The 21,029-nt window shown below is 42.2% G+C and overlaps 1 protein-coding gene across 2 annotated transcripts in view; it reads left to right on the forward strand.

Annotated features, from left to right (window-relative positions):
- RAB2A (RAB2A, member RAS oncogene family) overlaps nucleotides 1-21,029 on the forward strand; it is a 34,810-nt gene that overhangs the window by 9,277 nt on the left and 4,504 nt on the right. For both annotated transcript variants that reach the window (XM_068162454.1, XM_068162453.1), the window contains 5 exons: nucleotides 1,338-1,409; nucleotides 4,797-4,864; nucleotides 9,505-9,587; nucleotides 11,014-11,106; nucleotides 14,563-14,674. In XM_068162454.1, the coding sequence (XP_068018555.1) occupies nucleotides 1,338-1,409; nucleotides 4,797-4,864; nucleotides 9,505-9,587; nucleotides 11,014-11,106; nucleotides 14,563-14,674 (428 nt within the window). The remainder of the gene's footprint in view (nucleotides 1-1,337; nucleotides 1,410-4,796; nucleotides 4,865-9,504; nucleotides 9,588-11,013; nucleotides 11,107-14,562; nucleotides 14,675-21,029) is intronic.

Consider the following 21,029-nt stretch of genomic DNA (forward strand, 5'->3'; position numbering starts at 1 on the left):
AGCAGCACCAACAACTGCCTTAGGCTGCTGGAACTGCTGCATCTCTTGGGACATTAATCCCCAAGTGTCATCAATTCATCACAACTTGTTTTGTGACAAAGCTGAATGCAAGTCTCCTATTTCTGCTGGATTTGACTGAAACTGGCTACTGATCCTAACTTTTTAACACCAAAGTAGTTACAATTGTGTTAGATTTATTTCCTCATGAAACCACTAAAACCCTTTGATTTTAGCTGCAGAAAGATGAGTGCCACTCTACACAAATCTCTGTGTCTGTCTTGCTGTGTGCTGCTTTTCCTTAGTCCTTTGTTTGCTGTCTTTTGTTATCAGATGTGTCACTTTCTGATCAGCTGTTGCTGACCTCCACTGCGTGGCTAAAATAGCCTTATCTTGCTGGACAGATAAAGCAAAGTACAGCAGGAGCTTGGATGCTACAGGACTGTGTGTTATGTGGTAATAGTTCAGGGTTTAAATACATGTAACCCAAATAGATGACTGTCAAGTTGTAAGAAGCTGAGAATATGAAATTTGACTGAGCAGATCAGGAGGAATGACTGCTCTAAGTAAAACAACAAGGTAAAATTAACTCCAAAAAGTATTTTGTCTCCAAACCTAGATAGTTTGAATGCTTCTGTCCCTGTCCTACTTTTGCTTTGCTGTGCATTCACACAGAGGAAAAAATTGCCCCTTTGCTGACCAGTATCCATGCAGTGTGAAGCAGTTAACATTTGAGCTGGAAAGCAGAATATCTGAGGGAAACAATCTTTGTGTTGTCTGGCTGTACTGTGAACTCAGCTGTTGCCAGATCTTCCTGGACTGTTTTTGGGCCTCCTGGGAACCAGTGGGCAGTAGCACCTTGTGGCTGTAAGCAGCCATATAGATATTGCTGTTAGGTGAGCTGAGAAATGGGGAGATAGGGTGGAGCCAAGGTGCTGCTGAGGATCTCCTTAGCTTGGAAGAAAGCTGAAGGTCCTGAAGGAGTTGTAGAGTTGTGAGAAGCAGCGAGGCCTGTGGCTGCTGTGGAGAAAGGCTATACAATGATACCTTGAAAGTCTGTTAGGAAGCATTCTTTTTTCTGCTTAATTTTTAAGGTAGAAGTGTTGCTCAAAATGAAGAATTTAATGTCACTTGTTTAATTTTTGAACATTCCTTTGCCTAAAGTGCTTCTGGAACTTCAAAAGCTGTTCTGTTACCCAAAAGCTGTGTATGCTGCAAAGTAGGGAAAATCAAGTTCTAGTAATGAATTTTAACCAATGTACTGCTGACTTGCAGTTATTTCTAAACAAATAGTTTCCAAAAAGTGCTGAAGAAGTCTTTCTTTTCTCTTTCTTTTTCAGGTGTTGGGAAATCATGTTTATTGTTACAGTTCACAGACAAGCGGTTTCAACCAGTCCATGATCTCACTATTGGTAGGTCGCTTCTGCCCCCACACTGTGCTGTTGGGGTTCCTCAGCATACATCTGTGAGTGTTTGCTGTTGTAATGTAAGACTTGTGCTGTACTAACTAGCAGTGAAACCTCAGCTGGTGAGGTCATCCTTTAGCTAACAAAGACAGGTGGAGGCCTTTTTTCTAACTAGGGAAGTACAATTCTGAAACAAAATTCTTAGCTCTAGTATCTCAGTTGCCTCCTCAGAAAATAGAAGAGACGTTTCTCTTGGTATCAGTACAGACTGGGGTGTGAAGGGCTGGGGGGCAGCCCTGTGGAGAAGGACTTGGGGGTGCTGGTGGTTGAAAAGTGGGACATGAGCCAGCACCATGTGCTCCCAGCTGTGTCCTGGGCTGATCTCCAGCAGTGTGGGCAGCAGGGACAGGGAGGGGATTCTGCTCCACTCTGCTGAGACCCCACCTACAGTGCTGAGGCCAACTCTGCTGAGACCTCAACACAGGAGAGATGTGGACCTGCTGGAGCAGGGCCTCAGATTGCCTCTGAGCTACAGTAAATGGTGCAAACCTTCCACACACAATCTAGGGAGTAGTGTGGGAATAAATTTTTCTGGGGGCAAACTTGGTCTTCAGCTCAGCTTCACTATTCAGCACAACAGATGGTAGTCTCTGCTAAGGTTGCAGAACCTTTAAACTTCTTCTTGATGTTATTTCAGGGAACTCATCAGCTCTAAACATGATGAGCCCTGCCCAAAATGTAGCTCTAGTCTCTAGTTTTAGTTTGTGCCCTGGAATAGGTGAGCCTCTTGTGTTTGTGAGCATTGAAATATAAACAAATATTCATTTAACAGAACTTTTGGGTGGCTTGGTTATGGCTTTTCCCTTTCTTGACTGTCTCCCCACACCATGTGTGTGGCTAAGATAATTCAAATTCTTAGGCTAACATCAATTTTCAGATATTTCTGAGGGCTTGGCAGGAGATAGGCTAGCTGAATAAAGAGCCTGAGTTCTTTAGGGAGGCATGAGTTATTGTCATCTTCTCTTATTTAGGCCTGCCAAATATATGACACCTTATATATCACTTATGCCTTTGGCAGCCCTGTCATATCAGCAGACTGATAGGCTGTGGGAAACAGCTTCACCTCAGCAGGGTGGTTGCAGTGCCAGTTCTGTGCTTGGCACATAGCTGGCTGAAATCTGGGAGCAGAAATTGAAGCTAGTGGGATGAGGAGGTAGACCGAGATAGCAACATAATGTGGGCTGTAGGAATGGAGCATGGGAAGCTACTTGGAAAGGGGATGAAGGGACATTTGTGTGTGTTTTAGCCAGGAGAGTGGTTGTCCCAATTACCCAAACAGATTTGGAAAGACAGGGATAAATAAAGAACATGGATTCAGAGTCATATGAATGCCCATGCAGAGCTAGATGAGGTAGGCTGATGTTACCCCAATGCACTGCATGTACTGGAACATATGAGAACATATAAGAAGGTTTGGTCTAAGTATTTTCAGTTTAATACACTGATTTTAGCCTGTGGGAGGGCAGATTCTGTTCCTGCTGTGAGCAGCTTGAGAGAGGAGAAGGGAAACTGAAATCAGGCACATGGAAAAAAGACATTTCATCTAGAGCTGTGCAAAATTCAGCCCCAAATTTTCGTATAGCTAGCCTAAAGTGTTGTCTCTGTGGCTTAAGAAATTCAGAGAGGAACTTTTAACAAGGGGGGTGGAAATAGAATACATAGAAGCAGGTATTTTTCTGTCTTTGAGTTGCATTCAGAGCTATATAATAGTGTACTCTAACAGAATTTGCAGTGCAACTATCTCCACTTTCACTTGGTAACTGAAGTGTCAGTCATTAGAGAGAAATGAAGGAGAGGGGGAGAAGCTGTGTGATGCACTTAGGGTAAAGAACCAAACCTCAACACACCCCAAAAATGCAAACACCAACAACAATGGAAAAAAAACCCCACAAAATCCCAACTGCCACCCCAATATTTGTGGGTAGGTATGGGTGACAAAATCCACTGTAAACATTCTGTTTGGTTTGCCCATTCCTTTAGGACATGCCCTTACTGTAAACCACCTTTAAGAGAGCAAAGATCAGACTGCGTGGTGGTTCAGATTCAGAACTTTCAGCAGATGTTTTGATGGAACAGGATAACTATCCTCTTAATAATTTTCTGTGAGGTTTAGGATGATTGCTGGATTTAAATCAGCAGCTCTCTATATCTGCATTTTCAGATCAAGTAGTGCCTGCAGTGCTAACACTTGAAATAGTCTAAGGACCTTGCCTGGCTTTGCAATCAGCTTCAGAGGCAGCATTGTCATTCTGCTGCCTCCTTTCTGCTCCCCCTCCCCTATTCTTCAGTTTGTCTGCATACAGTTACTGCAGGTTATTGGGATGTTAGAGGAGAATGTGCTTTGGCCCCGGGTTTGTGTTTGGCCCCAATATCCTGTGGGAGAGGAGAGTGGTTCTTCCCTGCCCCCTTCCCTAAAAGTAATCCTGCAGAAAGCAACACTGCCCAAAAAATATTCCAAGCAAGCCTGTAAAGAGAGGTTTGCAATGCTTCAAATCAGAGCTGCTTAATTAGAAGACTTCAGTCCACATCTAGATACATTTTAGACAGAACTTAAGCTACCAGAGCCTTTTTTTTTCCCCTCTCTGAAGTAATGGATCTATGAAGCATAGATTAATGGAAACTTGATAGTCTTTAAACATGTTCACTATCTCTAGACATTTGTCAAACTTTAACTACTGTAGTAATGGCCTCAATTTATTCTTAATAGTCTTAAAATTGCTTTAAAGGCCATCATAAAGGGCTGAATTTTTCCACAGAAGAATTTCCCTTTGTTTATTTGAAACACAAAGGTTTTTTTTTTCCCCTTGGTTGTTACATTTTGATCTTTAACCAGCTCAAATTGTAGAAGCATCAAGGCAGATGAGTTTTAATGAGCAGAGAAATCAAATGTAGCTTGTGGAAGGTGCCATATGTATTCCCTCTTAACAGAATATGTTATTGATAAGGAATTGCAGGTTTGATTTCCAGGCTGGCTTCAGCAGTCTGTCATTTGTGGAGTGTTAAAGTAGCTGTGACTCGTGCATTTCCTGTTTGCATTCCGAGGGGCGTGTTTTCCTCCCTCTGATCTAGAGCTACTAAATCCTTTGGAAAACTTTGTAGGAAATAGCTCTTTGACACTTCTCTCATTAATGCATTTTTAAAGCACTTCAGAGTAACAGTGCTCTTGGGGAGAAGTTTCCAGCTCTTTCAAGCAGCTGGAAAATGGAAAGCAGCTTGTGAAAGAGCGCTTCTGACAAACAGCGTGCTAACAAATTTAGTTCTTGTTTTCATAGGACTTGGCATTCTTCTTTCTGATGCATGCTAATAACATCATCTTCTGTGAACCCCCTTCAGGTGTTGAATTTGGGGCTCGAATGATCACTATTGATGGCAAACAGATAAAGCTTCAGATATGGGATACGGTAAGTAATAAATCGTAGGAATTACCTAAACACGTGGCTCCACTGCCTTTCCCTTTGTTCTGGTAAGCTCTCTGCCATCAGCACCCTTGTAAGTCTATCTCCTGTGTCTTGCAACTTTCTTTTGGTTTCTACAAAGACTCAAAAATTGACTAAAATTTGGGGGTTTGCTGTGCTGTGTTCTTAAACCAGTGCAGATTTCTGCTTCCTCGAGGAACGTTTTGTCAGATTTGTAAGAGTGCAATTTCTGCTGCCTCAGTCTTTTCCATAATATAAAGAACCTCTGGTCTTTCTCTATGCATTCATGCAAGGTCTGGGTAATATAACACCCTGTTGGGAGGTTGTGATGTGTCTAATAGCTTTAGTCTCAAGGAAATATTTGCATTTGCAGTGCAGAAGAAAAGCCATGGCTTATTTATAGAAGAAGATTTAGGATCTCCAGTTCAGTGTAATCAACTCATGAAGATAGTAAATGCTTCTGACAATTAAGTTTTGGAAAACTTCCCAAAGCCCAGACTGATTTTTGAGAGGGTTTAGTTTCAGAACATAATTTTGCTAAGTCAGCTGTCCACTTCTTGCTAGACACTTCAGCATAGAGCAGTCAGTGTCTGCACTTGTTGTGATGCAGTGGATTTAAGATGCTGCTACTGATAGCTCTGTCTTTCATATGTGCTTAACAGTTCCCTGAGGCAGGGTTGTCAGTTGCCTTTTCCAAAAGCATTTTAGGATACCTTCAGCAACTGACAGATGGATGAGCCCTGGCCTCATGTAGTGCTCTCTTTGGTATAGCAAATAGAATGCACATCCCTTCATTTATGTGTGCATGCCTCTGTGTGTGTGCATGGAAGAATGCAAGCAGGAGGGGTTGTAGCTAACTTCTTGAATAAGATCTGAAGAAACTCCCAAGAGTTCTTCCTAATTAATTGTCTATTTCATGATAGTTCCTACTTGCTTTGATAGTTTTTATGTTCATGGGCAGTTAGTTAATTCTTTTTAAAACTGGACTTTTAACCACCAAGGCATGGTTACATCTTGCAGTTACATGTACATCTTGCAGCTCAAACGAGGATGGCTCATTGCTCATGGCCCTACTGCTGGGTAGTAACATCAAGAACTTGCAGAGGAACTACTTGGGATTCTGAAACTGGTTTGCTCTGTGCTGGCTGCTGTGTAAGAGTGTTCTGTCTGTTACATGCTGAAGTGCACTCAGTTATTGAAATACTGTATCATTGGTATTTTGTTGTCTGGATGGTTACAGATTTCATGTCAGCTTATCTCTGGGAATGAAATCTTGCTTGGGATAAGGCCTTAGATGGAAGGAGGGTGAATTATTTAGTTTTATCCACAGTGGAACTCCCATTTTAGTAAAGGCAGCAACTTAAACCCTAAAGCTTTCAAATGTATTTATAACCTTAAACAAACAGTCAGACTTTTCTGATAGTGGAAAGCTAAAGTTTTGTGGTTCTGTGATGTATTTGGATTTGCTTTGGATGTCTACATGGCATGTGTTCAAGAACAGCAGAGGAAAAGGCTTGTGTGCAAATGCTCTGTACTTAGACATATGGACAGCTTCACCCTTGGGGATCTTTGGTCCTCTTGAAATCTCAGTTCTCACTGGGATGCTGACAGGGTTATGCTGAAGCAACGTGGGACTTGGCTGAATCCTCCACAGAAATTCTGGCACTTTCTTAAATTGTTATGGATTGTTCTTCATAAACATCTTTATTTCTGTTCTCATTTGGGAACATCTTTGCTGGAAAGGAGCAAGGCAGGGGTTGTTCTGTTGTTTTGGTTTTTAAACACTATATTTGTGCCTGTTCTTTGCACAGCATCACCTTAAATTTGCCTTTTATTCTGGAGTAGAGACATGATGGCAAGAAAAGAGTAATGCATCTGTATAAACAAGCTGCCATGTGACTAAAAGGCTGTTAATTTATTTATAACTTAGAAAACTATTCAAAGGTATGTATTGCTCCTCTCTTTCTGGAACATTTTGTTCCAGGGATCAACTGTGTGGAGTAGTTCCCAACTGGCAGTTGTCATAGGTGGTGTGACACTTGAGTGAGTTGGTTGATTCTTAGATGTCTCTTTGATTTTCCATACAGCTTACAAAAGTGTAAACAAGTTTTGAGCAATAATTCCCAAGGTGAGTGAGGTGTCCTGGGCTCCAAGTTGGAGCATATCAGATCTGCCCCTCTTAAAAGTCAAATACCACTAGCTGTGGGGCGTTGTAGTTTCTCATTCTTTGTCTAGAAGTACACTGTAAAGATTCTTCCTAATAAAAAACTGTCACTCAGTTTGGATGTTGAAGGCCTGCCAGGATGAACTCAGAGAACTTTGTCCTTGAAGAAACTTTCCACATTCTTCAGCATTGAGAGTAGAGGATTCAGTAATGGAGTGGTTTCTAGGGAGATTTACTGGTGTGGACCCTATTTCATGAACTACTTTCTGGTGCTGCATTGTGGCTCTTTCGAGTTTATTTTTCCCCCCTTACTTTATAGATTCCAAAATAGGCAGTTTAAGGAACTTTCAAGGAACCCTTTCTGATAGCAAAGTCTTGCCCACACATTTTGCAGCTGACACCTCCAGGACTACACCACACACTTGGAAGTGACACCAGGATTTCTTGTAGGAATAGTAACACTTCTTTTCTCCCATGTGCAACAGACTGTGTCAATGGTAACAAAGTTTAAATGCTCTGGAAGCTAGGGCAGACCCTGAATCTGTGTGCCTGATGCTTCATCATGTTTCCATCATTTTTAAACTCTGGTTTGGTCTCTCTTGAGGTGTGTTTAGAGCAGCACATGGGATCCATATGGGATGTCCATGCGGTGCTACAGTCCAGGTGGGGATGAAGAGTTCTGTACTATTTGGAAGCCCTGTAGCTCCTGGAACTATAATCATGAGAGTCTCTCCTATCAGAACACTTGTTAACCAATATGATCTGAGTTGTAAAAGCTTACAATCCAGAAAGCAGAGTTTCAGCAATCTCAGTGTGGTGGGCCAAATTCAGTTCACATCTGGTTTTAGGCAGTAGATTGGTAACAATAACTTGTATGTTGTGTGGCTAGGAATAAAATGGTTTGTGCATCTCCCATGCACTCGAGCTAGTCACCATGCCAAGAAAAAGCTGTAGGGAGCTAAGCATTGCAGTAAATACCTGGGGGGGTCTACTGTTCCTTGGTGCAATCTGGCAGACTGTCTTGTGTTACCTCAGCCTACACAATGATGCACTTGAACTCTTGGCCAAGTCCATATGCTGATTGTGTTGGAACTGTTAAATCTATTGTCTGTCTTTTGTAACTTTTTCCACTGGAGTGGCTAAGGTTAGGTTGGTTTTTTTTCAGCTGAAGTCACTGATTATCCTGGGAGATAAGGATCCCTTCCAAAGACTGAACATGTTGAAACTTGTAGAGCCACTGTTCTTGTTCAGTGGCAGAATATAGATTGAGTTCTCCTTCAATTCAAGAAGACTTTCTGTTGAAAGAAATGCAGGAACTGTGAGAGGAGAAGTTTCCCTGTACACTAATTTTGTAGGCAGGGCTGAAGAGTGCCTTATATTTGATAAATATTTAATTCTTGCTTTAAATGGTTTTAAGTCAGAGTCATTTCCTGTAGTTCTGCAGGAAACTCACTGCACAAACGTGGGTTTTCAGCACTAATATCAGTATTTCTTAGTCTCATGTTCTGTGTTTTAATTATGCTAAAGCTCTTATTATTACTGAATATTAGAAGTGAATGCTGCTTCTAACAGCTGTCAGGTGCCAGATAACACTTCTGAAAACCCTGAGCATGGGGAGCTCAAGGTCTGCAACCACAAACACTCCTTTTGCAAGGCTGTGTTCTTTTGAGCCTGCTGTTTTATGAGTGCTGAGATTTCTGCAGAATACTTTTCTGTGAGAACTCTCTAATTTATGTAGGACCTCTGAAGTTTCTCAGCAGTGCATATGAAGATGACTCTCGCATCCTGTAGCCGTTTGACAAGCATTATTTATCAAGCACGGGGGAAATTGATTAGCCGTGGAGCCGAGTTGTGTCAAATTGAATTCAGAACCATTTTCTGCTTTTTCATAATAAAATGATTACTGAAAGAATTCCATCTGAAGACTGTTGAAAGCTGGCTGCAGTTTATGATATAAGGGATAAAAATCTGCATCCTTGGCCTTCCAACAACCTTTACACCAGCAGATGGTGGGCGTAAAGATGTCATTCATCATTTATTTACAATGGGCTTTATTTATTCTAGTGTCAACAGCTGCCCCAGGGAGCGGGTTATTGAATTCAAATGTGAAGCTCTGGGTTATTTGCTTCCTTTCAAATTTGTCTTCAGAGCTTAGTTGCTAGGAGTCCATTCTGTGCTCTAATAATGATTCATGTATTGTGAAGCCATTCAGTAAATTGGGTTGTCGGGGATTGCCAAAAAAGGTTTCGAGGTCTTGTTCCGATTTTCTTTCTTTCAAGCAGCACTCTTCTGTAGTTGGTGTCTGATGTGTTACAGACCTTGCCCCCTCTCAGATTTCCACTCCAAACTCCTTCATGTCCCCATCCTCTCACAAGTAGAATCCTGTGATTCTAAGTTGGTGGTTTTCAGCACCAAAAAATATACTCTGAGATGTGAACTAATGAAACTTTGTCTTCTACAGGCAGGGCAGGAGTCCTTCCGCTCCATTACAAGGTCATACTACAGAGGGGCAGCAGGGGCTTTACTAGTGTATGACATTACAAGGTGAGAATACCAAGGAGGTACAACTGGAATTAAATGCTATGTCTTTGTAGAGTTGTGCTATGAGATGTAACGGTGTTAAAATGTCTGAGTTAGTTTGGCTTTTGTAATAGATGTTTGTACTCTAACATTCTGCCAGCTTTCTTGAAGGGTTCCAGCACACAGCTTGTGTGACCTGTATGCTCCACATTTTCAGTGTGCTGGTTAAGAAAACTAAAGTCTCAGAAAGAATGAAACAAACATTTTATAAGCTATTTGCCTGTGAACCTCTAGATTCCCTTTCCTGAGGAAGACCTTTAAATATTTCATTAATCCCTTTCTGGTGGTTGGGTGTTTTTTTATTACCATGAGCTAGAATTTTTCAGTAATTGCAGCAGACTTTGTTGGGGAAGTGCCATTCTGCAAAGGAGTGAAACAGTAAAACATCAAAGTTTGGTTACATAAAAATACCAGGAAACTTCTACCATTCCTGTGTTTATGAGGTTGGGAAAATAAGGGTCTAAAGTGTGATGATTTTGGGGTTTTTTTGAGGCAGCTGTTCAGAAGTGACTAAGGTTTTCCTGCTGCATTGAATGAAGCCTCTGTACAACTTACCTGCAAAATTGAGGCTACTGGGGCTGGTTTGTCAAATGTTCAGGCTCCAGAGTCCTCTTAGGGTGTGAGGCTCCTTTTGTGGGACTTGGGTCTCATTGCTGAATTAACAACTTTTGCTCCCTGTTTATTTTAAACCATCAGGAAGCAGCATATTCTTTCCATTGGGTTTCCAGCAAATGCATCTTCGAGTCATAAACAGATGAATAAATAGCTAGATGTGAAATGTTCAACACAATTTCCAAGCCTAGGAGTTAATACTTGGTGTACTCATTCTGTATAAATAGCTAGATGTGAAATGTTCAACACAATTTCCAAGCCTAGGAGTTAATACTTGGTGTACTCATTCTGTACAGTCTGGGGCATGCCTTGTTTGTGTACCTCACTTTTCAAAAGGCTTTGTTGCTGAGTTCATTACTCAGTTTGTAAACTCATAGAAAATTGTTGAACATTTTCTGTCATCAATAGAACAAATATTACTCTGAGTATGTGATTATTAGTACTGGTATTTGAACCTGCTTGGGACCTTTCAAAGCCTGCTCAGCAGATTTTTGTATGTGTATAAAATTACAGATTCTTACAGCTCTAAGAGTCCTCTTTACTCTTTGTGGCAAACGTGTTTTCAATCACTTTTTAGGCAGAGTTCATTAATGTTCCTTGTTTACTACATTTTTGTTCACCTATTCTCTCTCTCTCACAAAGGGCTTACTAGCTTTTATTCCTGGGGCATGTGTACTAATAAATGAGTTGGTTGCTCAAGTAGAGAAGCTGACTAGCAAAAGGAAAATGGGTTCCTTTGGAATACTGCCTTTTAATTGTCATTCTCTTCCATACTTAGGAGGGACACTTTCAACCACTTGACAACTTGGTTAGAAGATGCTCGTCAGCATTCCAATTCCAACATGGTTATAATGCTTATTGGAAATAAAAGGTAACATTTAACCAGCTAGACCTTTTTGTTCTCTGGATTTTAGGGTTTGTGTTTTCTTATTTGTAGGCAATGTTTTCACTTCAAATTCCTTTCAGTCACTGGCTATGGTGAATCCAAAATCCTTCCTTTTCTGATTAGACTGCCTTATGTTGTGAGCACCTTTACTTAGAAGTAATTCTGTTTTGAAGGCATTGCCTCTGCATGCATGAGGTCATGAATTCTAGGAATTGCCATGCCATTTCTTATTGTTTATTTACAGCTGGAACTACCACTTACAACATAAGAGATTCTCTAAGGAGAATAGGACTTTTAATTTGAGGTGTTCCATAGTGCTTTAGTTTGTAGTTAAGAATCACAACAGAGAAAATGCCACTGAAAATTTTTGTCACTTCAAAAACTTCTCTCAGCTGTGAAAAGTGCACACTTCAGGGATTGCAGGGAATGCTTCTGAAATCTAAGCCTGTTTCCTCTTCTGTAAAATGAGATCAGCAGCAGAGAGAGACAAAGTTTTGGAAGTGTGTTACCCAGTTTGTAAATGATTATTTCCTTGACCCTCTCATCAGATACACTCAAATTTCAAGGCGATTCCCTGTTGGTACTGAAGGCCTTTATAAAAGCATCTCAAGGTTATCTGTAACTTCTCTAGTCCTTGATCCAGTGAAGATGTAGCTGCATATAAGTGTTTTTTTCAGATACCAAAATCATCATTTTGGTATTTAATAACTCATTAGTTATGGGTTTTGCCTAATTAACTTGCCTTCATGCCTCAATTCTTGAAGGTGAAGATGCCAGGTGAAATAATGGCTGGTATCCTTGTTGCTTAAAATGTAGTGAACAGCCAGGTTTTCTTAGACACTACAGAGAAACAGCCTTGTGCTTGAGACTCTGGTTTTGCTACTCTGGCCTGTTCACCTCTTCTTCTCCAGAAGGGAGAAAAAGAAAGATAGATCTTCCTTCCCCTGCCCCTCACCCTCCCTCTGAAAAACATGTTTTAAGATTGCTTCATGTTAAAAAAGCCTGGAGTAACAGTGCTTAATGTTAAGCATTGTGTAATTGTGAAGCTTGTCCCCCAGTTTTATAGATAATCTGGAAAATAGCTAACACCATTCTCTGAGGGCTGTGATAAGCATGGTCTTCAAAAATGAATACATAAAAATATAATCTCTTATTAAATGAAGTGTTGGTAGGTCCCTGGCCAACTGTTTTATGCTTATGTGAGTGAAAAACACCAGCACTGAGAGAAACAGTGAAGGCTCCTGTTTACTTAAGATAAGTATTACAGAAGTTAGCATATTTAGTTGACATCTGCAACTCTTCCTGATTATTCTTAGCTGTTAAACTGACTGTCTTGCACTTTGCTGATGCAGAGTCTACCACAATACGCTGCTTGCAGCTAGCTCAGTAATTCCCAGCCCCAAGTAGGTTTCATTCAAACAATCAATATGCTTAAATTATGTATTTTAAGTTGCAAAATCAAGGTGCCATGTGAAGTAACAGCTCCTGAAGAAGCTTTTGTAAAGGGGATTATTTTCAAGTCTCAGAGGAGGGCAGGGTGAAAACTCCTGCAATTATTTTGTATTACCCTGAGAGTGTGTTACAGGAGTTCTGCTGGCAGGGCATGCTGCTGGAGATGGATGGAAGAACTTGAATGCTAGCATAATATTTTGGAAGGAATAAATTCTGCTCTTATGAGTCCCAAAAGTGCACTTAATATAGGTTTGTAGTACTGCCTTCATGCTAGATTTGAAGAGTGAGAATTGAAGCTGCAATATAATAGCTGTGTTTTTAAAAGACTGGTGTTCAAAGATGACACATACTCTACTTAATCTTCTTTCCAGAGCAAAACCTAGCTATATTGATCTAGTAAGACCAAATGCTTCAAGTTATTGGAATGGAGAGAGGAAGACAACTGTGGTTAGTAGAAGCAGTTCGAGCTCTTTAAGAATATGTTTAGATATCAGTAGTGAGTTTTGACTGGGCTGTCTCTGGAGCTTTTGATGCAGCTGCACTGTTTCAAGTCAGAAAGGTTGGTTGTTCTGTCATGGAGATAACGCTGTAGTGATTCAAGGTTTTAAGGAGATACTTCTGAGGACAGCCTGGTAGTAGCAAATAAAGACACTGCCGAAGTTGAGAAATACAGTGCCAGATGACTACTTCAGGGACATGAGAATGGACACCTTGTTAAGATATCTTAAGCCTGAAGCTGAGATACTGGGAATGCTTACATGCAATGAACGTCAACTTCCACAGTGGTTTGGGAAGACCTCTCTTGTATCCTTATCTTCAAACGCTCAGTGGGTAAATGATGTGCTGAAATTGTCTTGACTCTGTAACTCATCCAAGCTGGCATGTGGAAAAATAACAAAAACCTGCTTTGCTGCAGAGTAGATTCCACAAGTGAGTACTGTTGGTATTTTTAATACATGCAGAATTACAAGGCTGGCAGCATTGAGGCCCAGTGTGATGTGTTTTTTACTGGCTGCCCACGAAACATTTGCATGCTGGTTAGATGAAAGTTGTGTATCTGGGAAGCTACTTTTACATGCACCACTTAAATGAAACGTTGTTGAAATGATGTGTTCATTATTGATGGGGAAATGTAGCATTCTTACTGCTCTCACTGTACTTAAAAGGATGAAATGTGGGCTCCTTGTTCTTAAACAAGCTTTGGAATGTAAGAATTAAATACTTGTGTCTGTATGACTTTAGAAGCAGGTTTTATTTTATAGTTGTCCTGCCTAAGAGGGTTGTTTTTTGTGGGTTTTGGTGCTGTTGGGTTTTTGGTGGATTATTTTTTTTCCTGTTCTTTTGTGTAATATTTAATCTAAACTGCTTGGAAAGCAGGAAACAAAAAATTGTGTAACAGTCACTTCAAACTCTTATGCTGTCAGAGGGTCAGGCCTGGAGCTTCAAAACCTAATGTTAGCCTGGTGGGAGAGAACAGCTGCTGTAGTTCAAAATAACTTAATTTTTTGCTGTGAAGCCTCCTTATCAGGACAGAAATTGCCTGAATTAAGTTTGGTTACTGAACATCAAAATGTTAAGACATGGTTTATGGACCTCCCTTACCAGTTCAGCTTTACAGCGGGGATTGGTCAGTAACATTACACCAGAAGACAGTAATAGCTACCTAAATTGACAGTGCCTACAGTTGGCATTCAAGGACTAGCTACTTAAATCTACATACATCTTGCTGGAAGCAATTTCATTAATTCTTTGATAAGATCTGTGTCAGCTAGGATTGATAGCTCAAGCAAGTGTGGTGTCTCGGGCTGTTCCATATACTCTAAGTGCAAGGCTTACAGTAACTCTGTGTAAGGGCTTGAAGAGATTCTCATCTATATGTACTAAGTTCTGCTGGGGGCTCCTGCCTTATAAGGATGTCTCTGAAGGATAATGTTTATAAGGAAAGGTTAGACCATGCAATTAACTTGAGGTTTTTTCTCCCCACTTTAGTGATTTAGAATCTAGACGAGAAGTCAAGAAAGAGGAAGGTGAAGCATTTGCACGAGAACACGGACTTATCTTTATGGAGACATCTGCCAAAACTGCTTCCAATGTAGAGGAGGTAACTTTGAACTCTGATATTTTAGTTTTGAATTGCACTTTTTGCAGATACTACTCCTCTAGGTCTTTGGATTTCTCAACTTGAATGAACAATTCTTCAGTTTGTGTTACAAGATGGCCAGTGTCTATGTTGTACCTGATTGCACAGCACTGCTCGTGCTCTTGAGACTCTGTTAGTAAATGGGCTTGTTTGGGTGGGTTTCTTGGTATTTCATCAGAGCAATGGGTACTGCTGTCTGCCCTGAAATCTAAAAAGTAAGTCTAGAACACACATGCTAGTCCAAAACAAGTCAGGCTTTTGATATCCTTGGCAGATGTCACTCTAACCTGCCCTGGGCATACATGAAACAGCCCTTAAGCCAGTTCTGGTCAACATTCCTGGCTGGGTGTCCCATCCTCTCCTCACATTTTGCCTTCCCTAAGTCTGATCTTTGCAGGAGGCAGAGTAAGAAACAGAAAACCTTGACACTGTGCAAGCCCTGCTCAGCCTTTCCTCCTCATGGAGATGCTCCAGGCCTCTCAGCATCTTCGTAGCCTCTGCTAGACAATCTCCAGGAGTTCCCTCTCTCTCTTGAACTGGGGAGCCCAGAACTGGAGCCAGTACTCCAGATGTGGCCTCACTAGGGCAGAATAGAAGGAAAGGAAAAGGAGACCCCTCCTTGACCTAGGCCCCCATCCCTGTTCAGCAGCTGATCTCACTGAGCTGTGCTAGTCTATCACTGACTCCTGGTGTGGGAGTTGGTTTTAGTAAGTTGTTTCCCATATGGAGGGGATTATACAGCCCTATGCCAAGCTTTCATCTTAAGAGCATTGTCTGTGTTACTCCAAGTTGTCTGCACATAAATAGAAAGCAATAATGGATTCATTATTTAGGATTAAATCTGAATAGACTTAATGGTTTTGCCTGAGCAGTGGAGCACTTCTGCTACATGTAGCCGGATGGTCATTCAATGGTTTTGTTTCAGCTGTAACTTAATTTTCTCTTCAGGCAGCTCCTTTCATACTTTTGCTTAAATGGATAATGAATATTCAGAAGCCCTGTAGCTTCAACAGCAGAACTACTGTCACAGATAAGGGAGGGAAGGTGGCCTTTGTGGTACTCTGAAGGGTAAAAATGAACATCTTGTGGAAAAAAAGAGACTCTCCACAGCTCCCAAATTGGAGCTGATTTTTAGAAGTGCTTTTTATTTCCCCTCCACAGCCTCCCTGAACACAGCTCATTGCTGGTAAACTCTTGTTTTGACCTGGAGGCAGAGTTAGGAGGGATTTAGTTATTAAAACTGGAAAATTGTAGGATGTGAATAGTTTTCTTAGTAAGGTGAAGTGACACATGATTTAATCTGACTAGAACTTGAACTAGACATCCTGCTCTCTTGCATGAGAGTATTAACTTTCTAGGTATCTCTTAGCTTGTGTCAAAACCAGGACTCCTTGAAACCAAAGGCTCCTGTGACCTTTCAGCTATGTGAAGCTGGCACTTGAGCTTCTGTCTGAGGTGATAAAGTGGAGTGGTGAAGCTCATGTGGGAAAGAGAAGGGACAGGACACCTGGTTCCAGTGAAGCTTCATAAGCTCTACCTCCTTGGGGCAGGCCCTTGGACTGTGCCCCAGCTACCCTGTACAGAACACTGACTCTGCCATGGTTCTAGGGACTTCTGGGCATCCTGAGGTATCATCAGAATAAAAAGTCTTAGGCTTTATAGAGGACCAGGAAAAATGTGATCTGGCAGCCTAAGCTGTAGATTCTACTGAAGAGATTCACTCTCAGTTCTGGGGAGGGGTTTATCTTTTTTCCTCAGGTGCTCTGTCCTTTAACTGTTCAACAGCAGCTGCTGAACTTCTGGAGGCACCTTACAGTGCATCTTTTACATGGGTTTGTCAGAGCACTGCAGTGGGTACATACCAGTCACTGTCAAGTTCTGTGCAGCTTTACTTCAAAAGTAATGCTGTGTTGGGGTGTTTTCTGGGCTGTAGGCTCATACTGCTTGATAATTAACCCCTTTGCAGCCCCTTCAGTGTCCCAGGCTTCTTTCTGAAGGATCGTTTAGTGGTAAAAAGTATTGTCTTGGTGTGCAGAAACTCAGAGCTTTGGGAGCTTACTCTCACCAAGTGTCCACCTGGGGTGCTCTAGGGTGATCTATGTTGTAGCTTACTGGTAAAGGATAAGGCAGGAAACTGGGAAGGAGAAGGGAATTCTAGATGTTGGCTGACCCCAGTGGCGTGAGGATCATGCTTTACAATTGGGAGAGATTTAGCCTTTAAGCATCCTTCATTTAAAAGCAAGAAAAGCTTCCAGGAGAAAATGGAACTGCCTTTCAAAGCCTTGCATTTAACTTTCTGTGGCCACCAGAGGGCAGCATCTGACGCGAGCCGGCGGTGCCCAGCCCTGAGCCGGCGGTGCCCAGCCCTGAGCCGGCGGTGCCCAGCCCTGCGCCGTTCTGGTTTCAAGCGAAGATGAACTTGCAGAATCTGAGTTTTGAAAAGCGTCAGCGGTTCAGTCACAAGCTTTTCCTGATGTGCTCAGCTTGGAGCTGAGCCTTCAAATAATTGTGATGGCATTAGCTTTCTGAGAAAGAGAAGTGACCTTCCTGACATCTGCCAAGTGAAACTAATTGGAGCTGTTCTCTAACCTGCATCCTGGTGCCCATAGTTTGTTACTGCTCCTGCAGACAACTTCCACAAGAATTGAGGTACAAGGATCTTAATTCCCTACTTCCTGTATTGTTTTTACCAGTCAGAGAATTCATTCTTCCTGGTTGTGTCTCAAGGGTAGTAAACCTACATTACTTGTTAACTGGGTGTGATAAAATGGATGTTGAGCTTGATTTGAATCTATGTTGAGTGTGTTTTAATTTATCATTAATGCAGCATCTGTATTGTTTGGGGGTTTGCTTGGGGGGTTTTTGAGGTGAACATCATGAGACTTGCCTTCCTGATTTCCATGCAGCAGTGTGATCTCTGAAAACTCCTAACACAGATCACCCAAAGTGATATTATAGTGGTGTACTGTGGCTTGAAATGCTCTTTGGTTGGCTTTGCAGTAGGTGTAGCACAACAGGCAGATCTCATCTGGCAAGACTCACTTCCCCACCTGTAATGTCATTTTCCTCAGCAGGTATTTTAGAATCCCTTTACAAAGGGAACAGAAGTGAGAAACTATGAGTCACTGAATAACTTGCATACAACCACTTACTTAGGTGCTTTCCAGGAGTCTCATGCATAAAAGAATCCTAATTTGTGATTTAGAAGATTAAAACCAGGAGTTAAACATTAAATGCAGAGGTTACATTATTTCCATGTTTCTATTATTTCCCTACATTAATTACCCTGGGAAATGGTTAAGAATGTTGATATTTGGAAGCCTAGGATACTGGTTTTGGTTAAGCTCTTTTCTTTCATGAGACATGGAGGTACTTGCCATCTTTCAGGTAACAGTATTAAACCAGATTGAATCTGATGCTGTCCTTCCTGGGGTGATGAAAATGAGGCTGGACCCTCAACCTGAGCTGCTTTGAGGTGGAGGTGCTTGAGTGTCTTTGTGTGGTGCTTTGGTGACAGCAGCGTTATGGCTATGTGCAGTGCAACCACAGTAGGCTTGGTAGGTAGGCAGCCAGCTCAGCCCCTGAGGGCTTCCTGGTCAAGGTCTTGCCTTGTGTGGAAGTGGCTAAACTGCACCTGGATCCAAGCTGGCATGTGAAGAGCTCCAGCTGTGTTCTTGCAGTCCCCTGCACATGGTCTAATAAATCCAAACTGGATTTGAGGGGAAACCACTCTCTTTCTGCATCCGTGGCTCAGTTAATCTGCAAATAGGATAAACTGCCCATAAATAATTGAGTGTTTTTAGTAGACTGCCTGTTCCAGATAAGAGTGAGAGCATGCAGCATTAAAAGAGATTTTTTAGAAGTAGTCAATTATACAGAGTTCACCTCCTTGTCCTTGCTAATTGGGGCACTGGGATGGGATGCCAAAACCTGCTCTGATATTCTAGGAGCGAGCAGGCCGCTGCTGGTGGGGCTGCTCTCAGGCAGTGGCTCTGGCTCCACGCACACTTTGAAGTGGAACTTAAAATGCATGGATGCAAGAAACAAATGGCAGCCTCAAGGGGTGCAAGGCTCTTTTCAAGGCTGGCTAGCAGTACTTTTTTTCAGAACCCATACCAACTGAAGAAAACATGAGGTAGGCTTATTATGGGTTGTATTCTTGTCAAACCCTGGGTTTCAGATGGGGAGCTCAAACCATTCCAGTTGCTCTCTCCATCAAACTGCTGGAGGCCACAAAGATGAATCAGAGGGCTGGAGCACCTCCCCTATGGGGACAGGCTGAGAGAGTTGTGGGTTGTTCAGCCTGGAGAAGAGAAAGCTCCAGGGAGACCTTAGAGTGGCATTCCAGTACCTGAAGGGGGCCTACAAGAAAGCTGGGAATGGACCTTTTTACAAGGGCTTGTAGTGATGAGAGGGAATGGATTGAAGCTTGAGGAGGGGAGATTGAGACTGCAGATTAGGAAGAAATTCTTTCCAGTGAGGGTGGAACAGGAACAGGTTGCCCAGGGAGGTGGTAGTTGCCACCTCCCTGGAGGTGTTCAAGGCCAGATTGGATGAGATCTTGAGCAACCTGGGCCGGTGGAAGCTGTCCCTGCCCATGGCAGGAGGGTTGGAACTAGGTGATCTTTAAGGCCCCTTCCAACCCAAACCATTCTGCATCTGTGATTCTACATGGGACCCAGTGCAGGCTGGCATTTGCCCTGTGCAGTGGCAGTACAGTGATCTTAAGGTGAAGGTCGGACTTGATGGTGTCAGAGGTCTCTTCCAACTGAAACAATTGTGTGATCCCATAGTCTGTGTTGTTCTAAAACTCATACATGGTGCCCCAGAGTCACCCATGGCAGTGTGGGAGTCAGACCATCTCTTCTCAAGACAAGAGGAATGGTAGAACTGAGGTGAGTGGAACATTTGGGGTTTGCAGCTCGGCAGTTCCTCAGGCAATGTGTTTGATATTAGAGCAGCCTCAGCAATGCTCTTTTGCTTTGTACAGTGCATGTGTAAGAGCTGTGGTGAAGGTGAGAGGGGGGAGGATCAAATGCTGTCAAATCACACTGTGTTTCCCAGTGCATTTTGCTGTTCTCTTTGAGGGCAGATGCACTCCTGGGGTGATCCATTCTTGCATGCAGCATCCAGAAGAGATTCTTATCCTCAGCAGTGTGTGTTTGGTGTGGGGAGTCTGTTACAAGTCTCATTTTGTTGGTTTAAATTAGTTTTAACGAGAATTGCATTAGATCTGTAAAATTAATGCTAAGATCCTGGGTGTGCTTAGACCAAGGCTTCCTAGAACTATTACAAGTGCCAGTTGTTAAGTGCTTGTTTACATCAAGTTATCATAACACATTTTTAAGACTCCAAGTTCTGTTTAATGTCCTGCTGAAAAAAAGAAGCAAGGAAGTATCCTCACAGCTTCCAGCTGGGTGAACTGCCATGGCTTTTGACTTGTACCTTTCAGTAGGCCCATGTGTGAGGCCATTCCAACAATTAGTGTGCTATCAGGAGCCAAGATGAGTTTGGGTTTTCCTTTCTTCCATGGAAAACTTGCAGCTTCTGAGGAGTTTGAGTCATCAGCTCAGCGCTGGCCACCAGCCAACCTTTCTCCTCAACTCTCAGCGCCTGTTTGAAAAACGAACTGGCTGCCTCAGTGCCTTGTGAATCTGCAATGATTAATTCTGCTCATTATTTTGCTGCAAATTCTCATGACCCTCTGTGATGATTCGATCACCCACTTAGAGTTTATGCATATTCATATCTCGCCGCTGCCGCTGCTGCAGTCGTTCGAGTCTCCTTCACTGGCTGCGGTGTGTGCTTGGTGCAGTAATTGAGCTGCAGTAGATTGATTACTCTGGGGAGCTGTAAGGCCTTTAAAGGTGAAAACATATCAGTCCTGTTAATTAGGAAACAAAGCTCTGGTGGCAAGTTCAGCAGTCAAATGCTTCCAGTGCAGAAATGAGGAAAGGTATGATTTGTTCCTCTCCATGAACCCTGTTTACTTTTTTGTGTGTGTGTTTGAATTAGCTCTGTATTTGCTGTAATAGGCTCAGCAGAAGATAGCCTGTCCTGTGGGCTTGCTTGGTGTGGGCACAGCAAACCAAAAAGAGCTCTGTGGTTGATATTGATTGTAATTATAAGCTGCTGTTAATCACCTCTTCAATTATACATTGTTTTAGACGTTACTTGACCTATAAAGTTAGAGCCAAAGAATGGGATCCTCGATTGTAGCCTTCACCCCCGCACGAGTGCATCGTTCACTTTGCCAGCCCTGGGTGGCCAGGAATTCAAACAATAGGTTTTCAGGAATCACCACAAGACCTGGGGC

Source organism: Melanerpes formicivorus, unplaced genomic scaffold (genome assembly GCF_026170545.1).
Source record: "Melanerpes formicivorus ecotype bairdi unplaced genomic scaffold, bMelFor1.0.p_v2 SCAF_65, whole genome shotgun sequence".
In the NCBI taxonomy this organism is placed as follows: domain Eukaryota; kingdom Metazoa; phylum Chordata; class Aves; order Piciformes; family Picidae; genus Melanerpes; species Melanerpes formicivorus.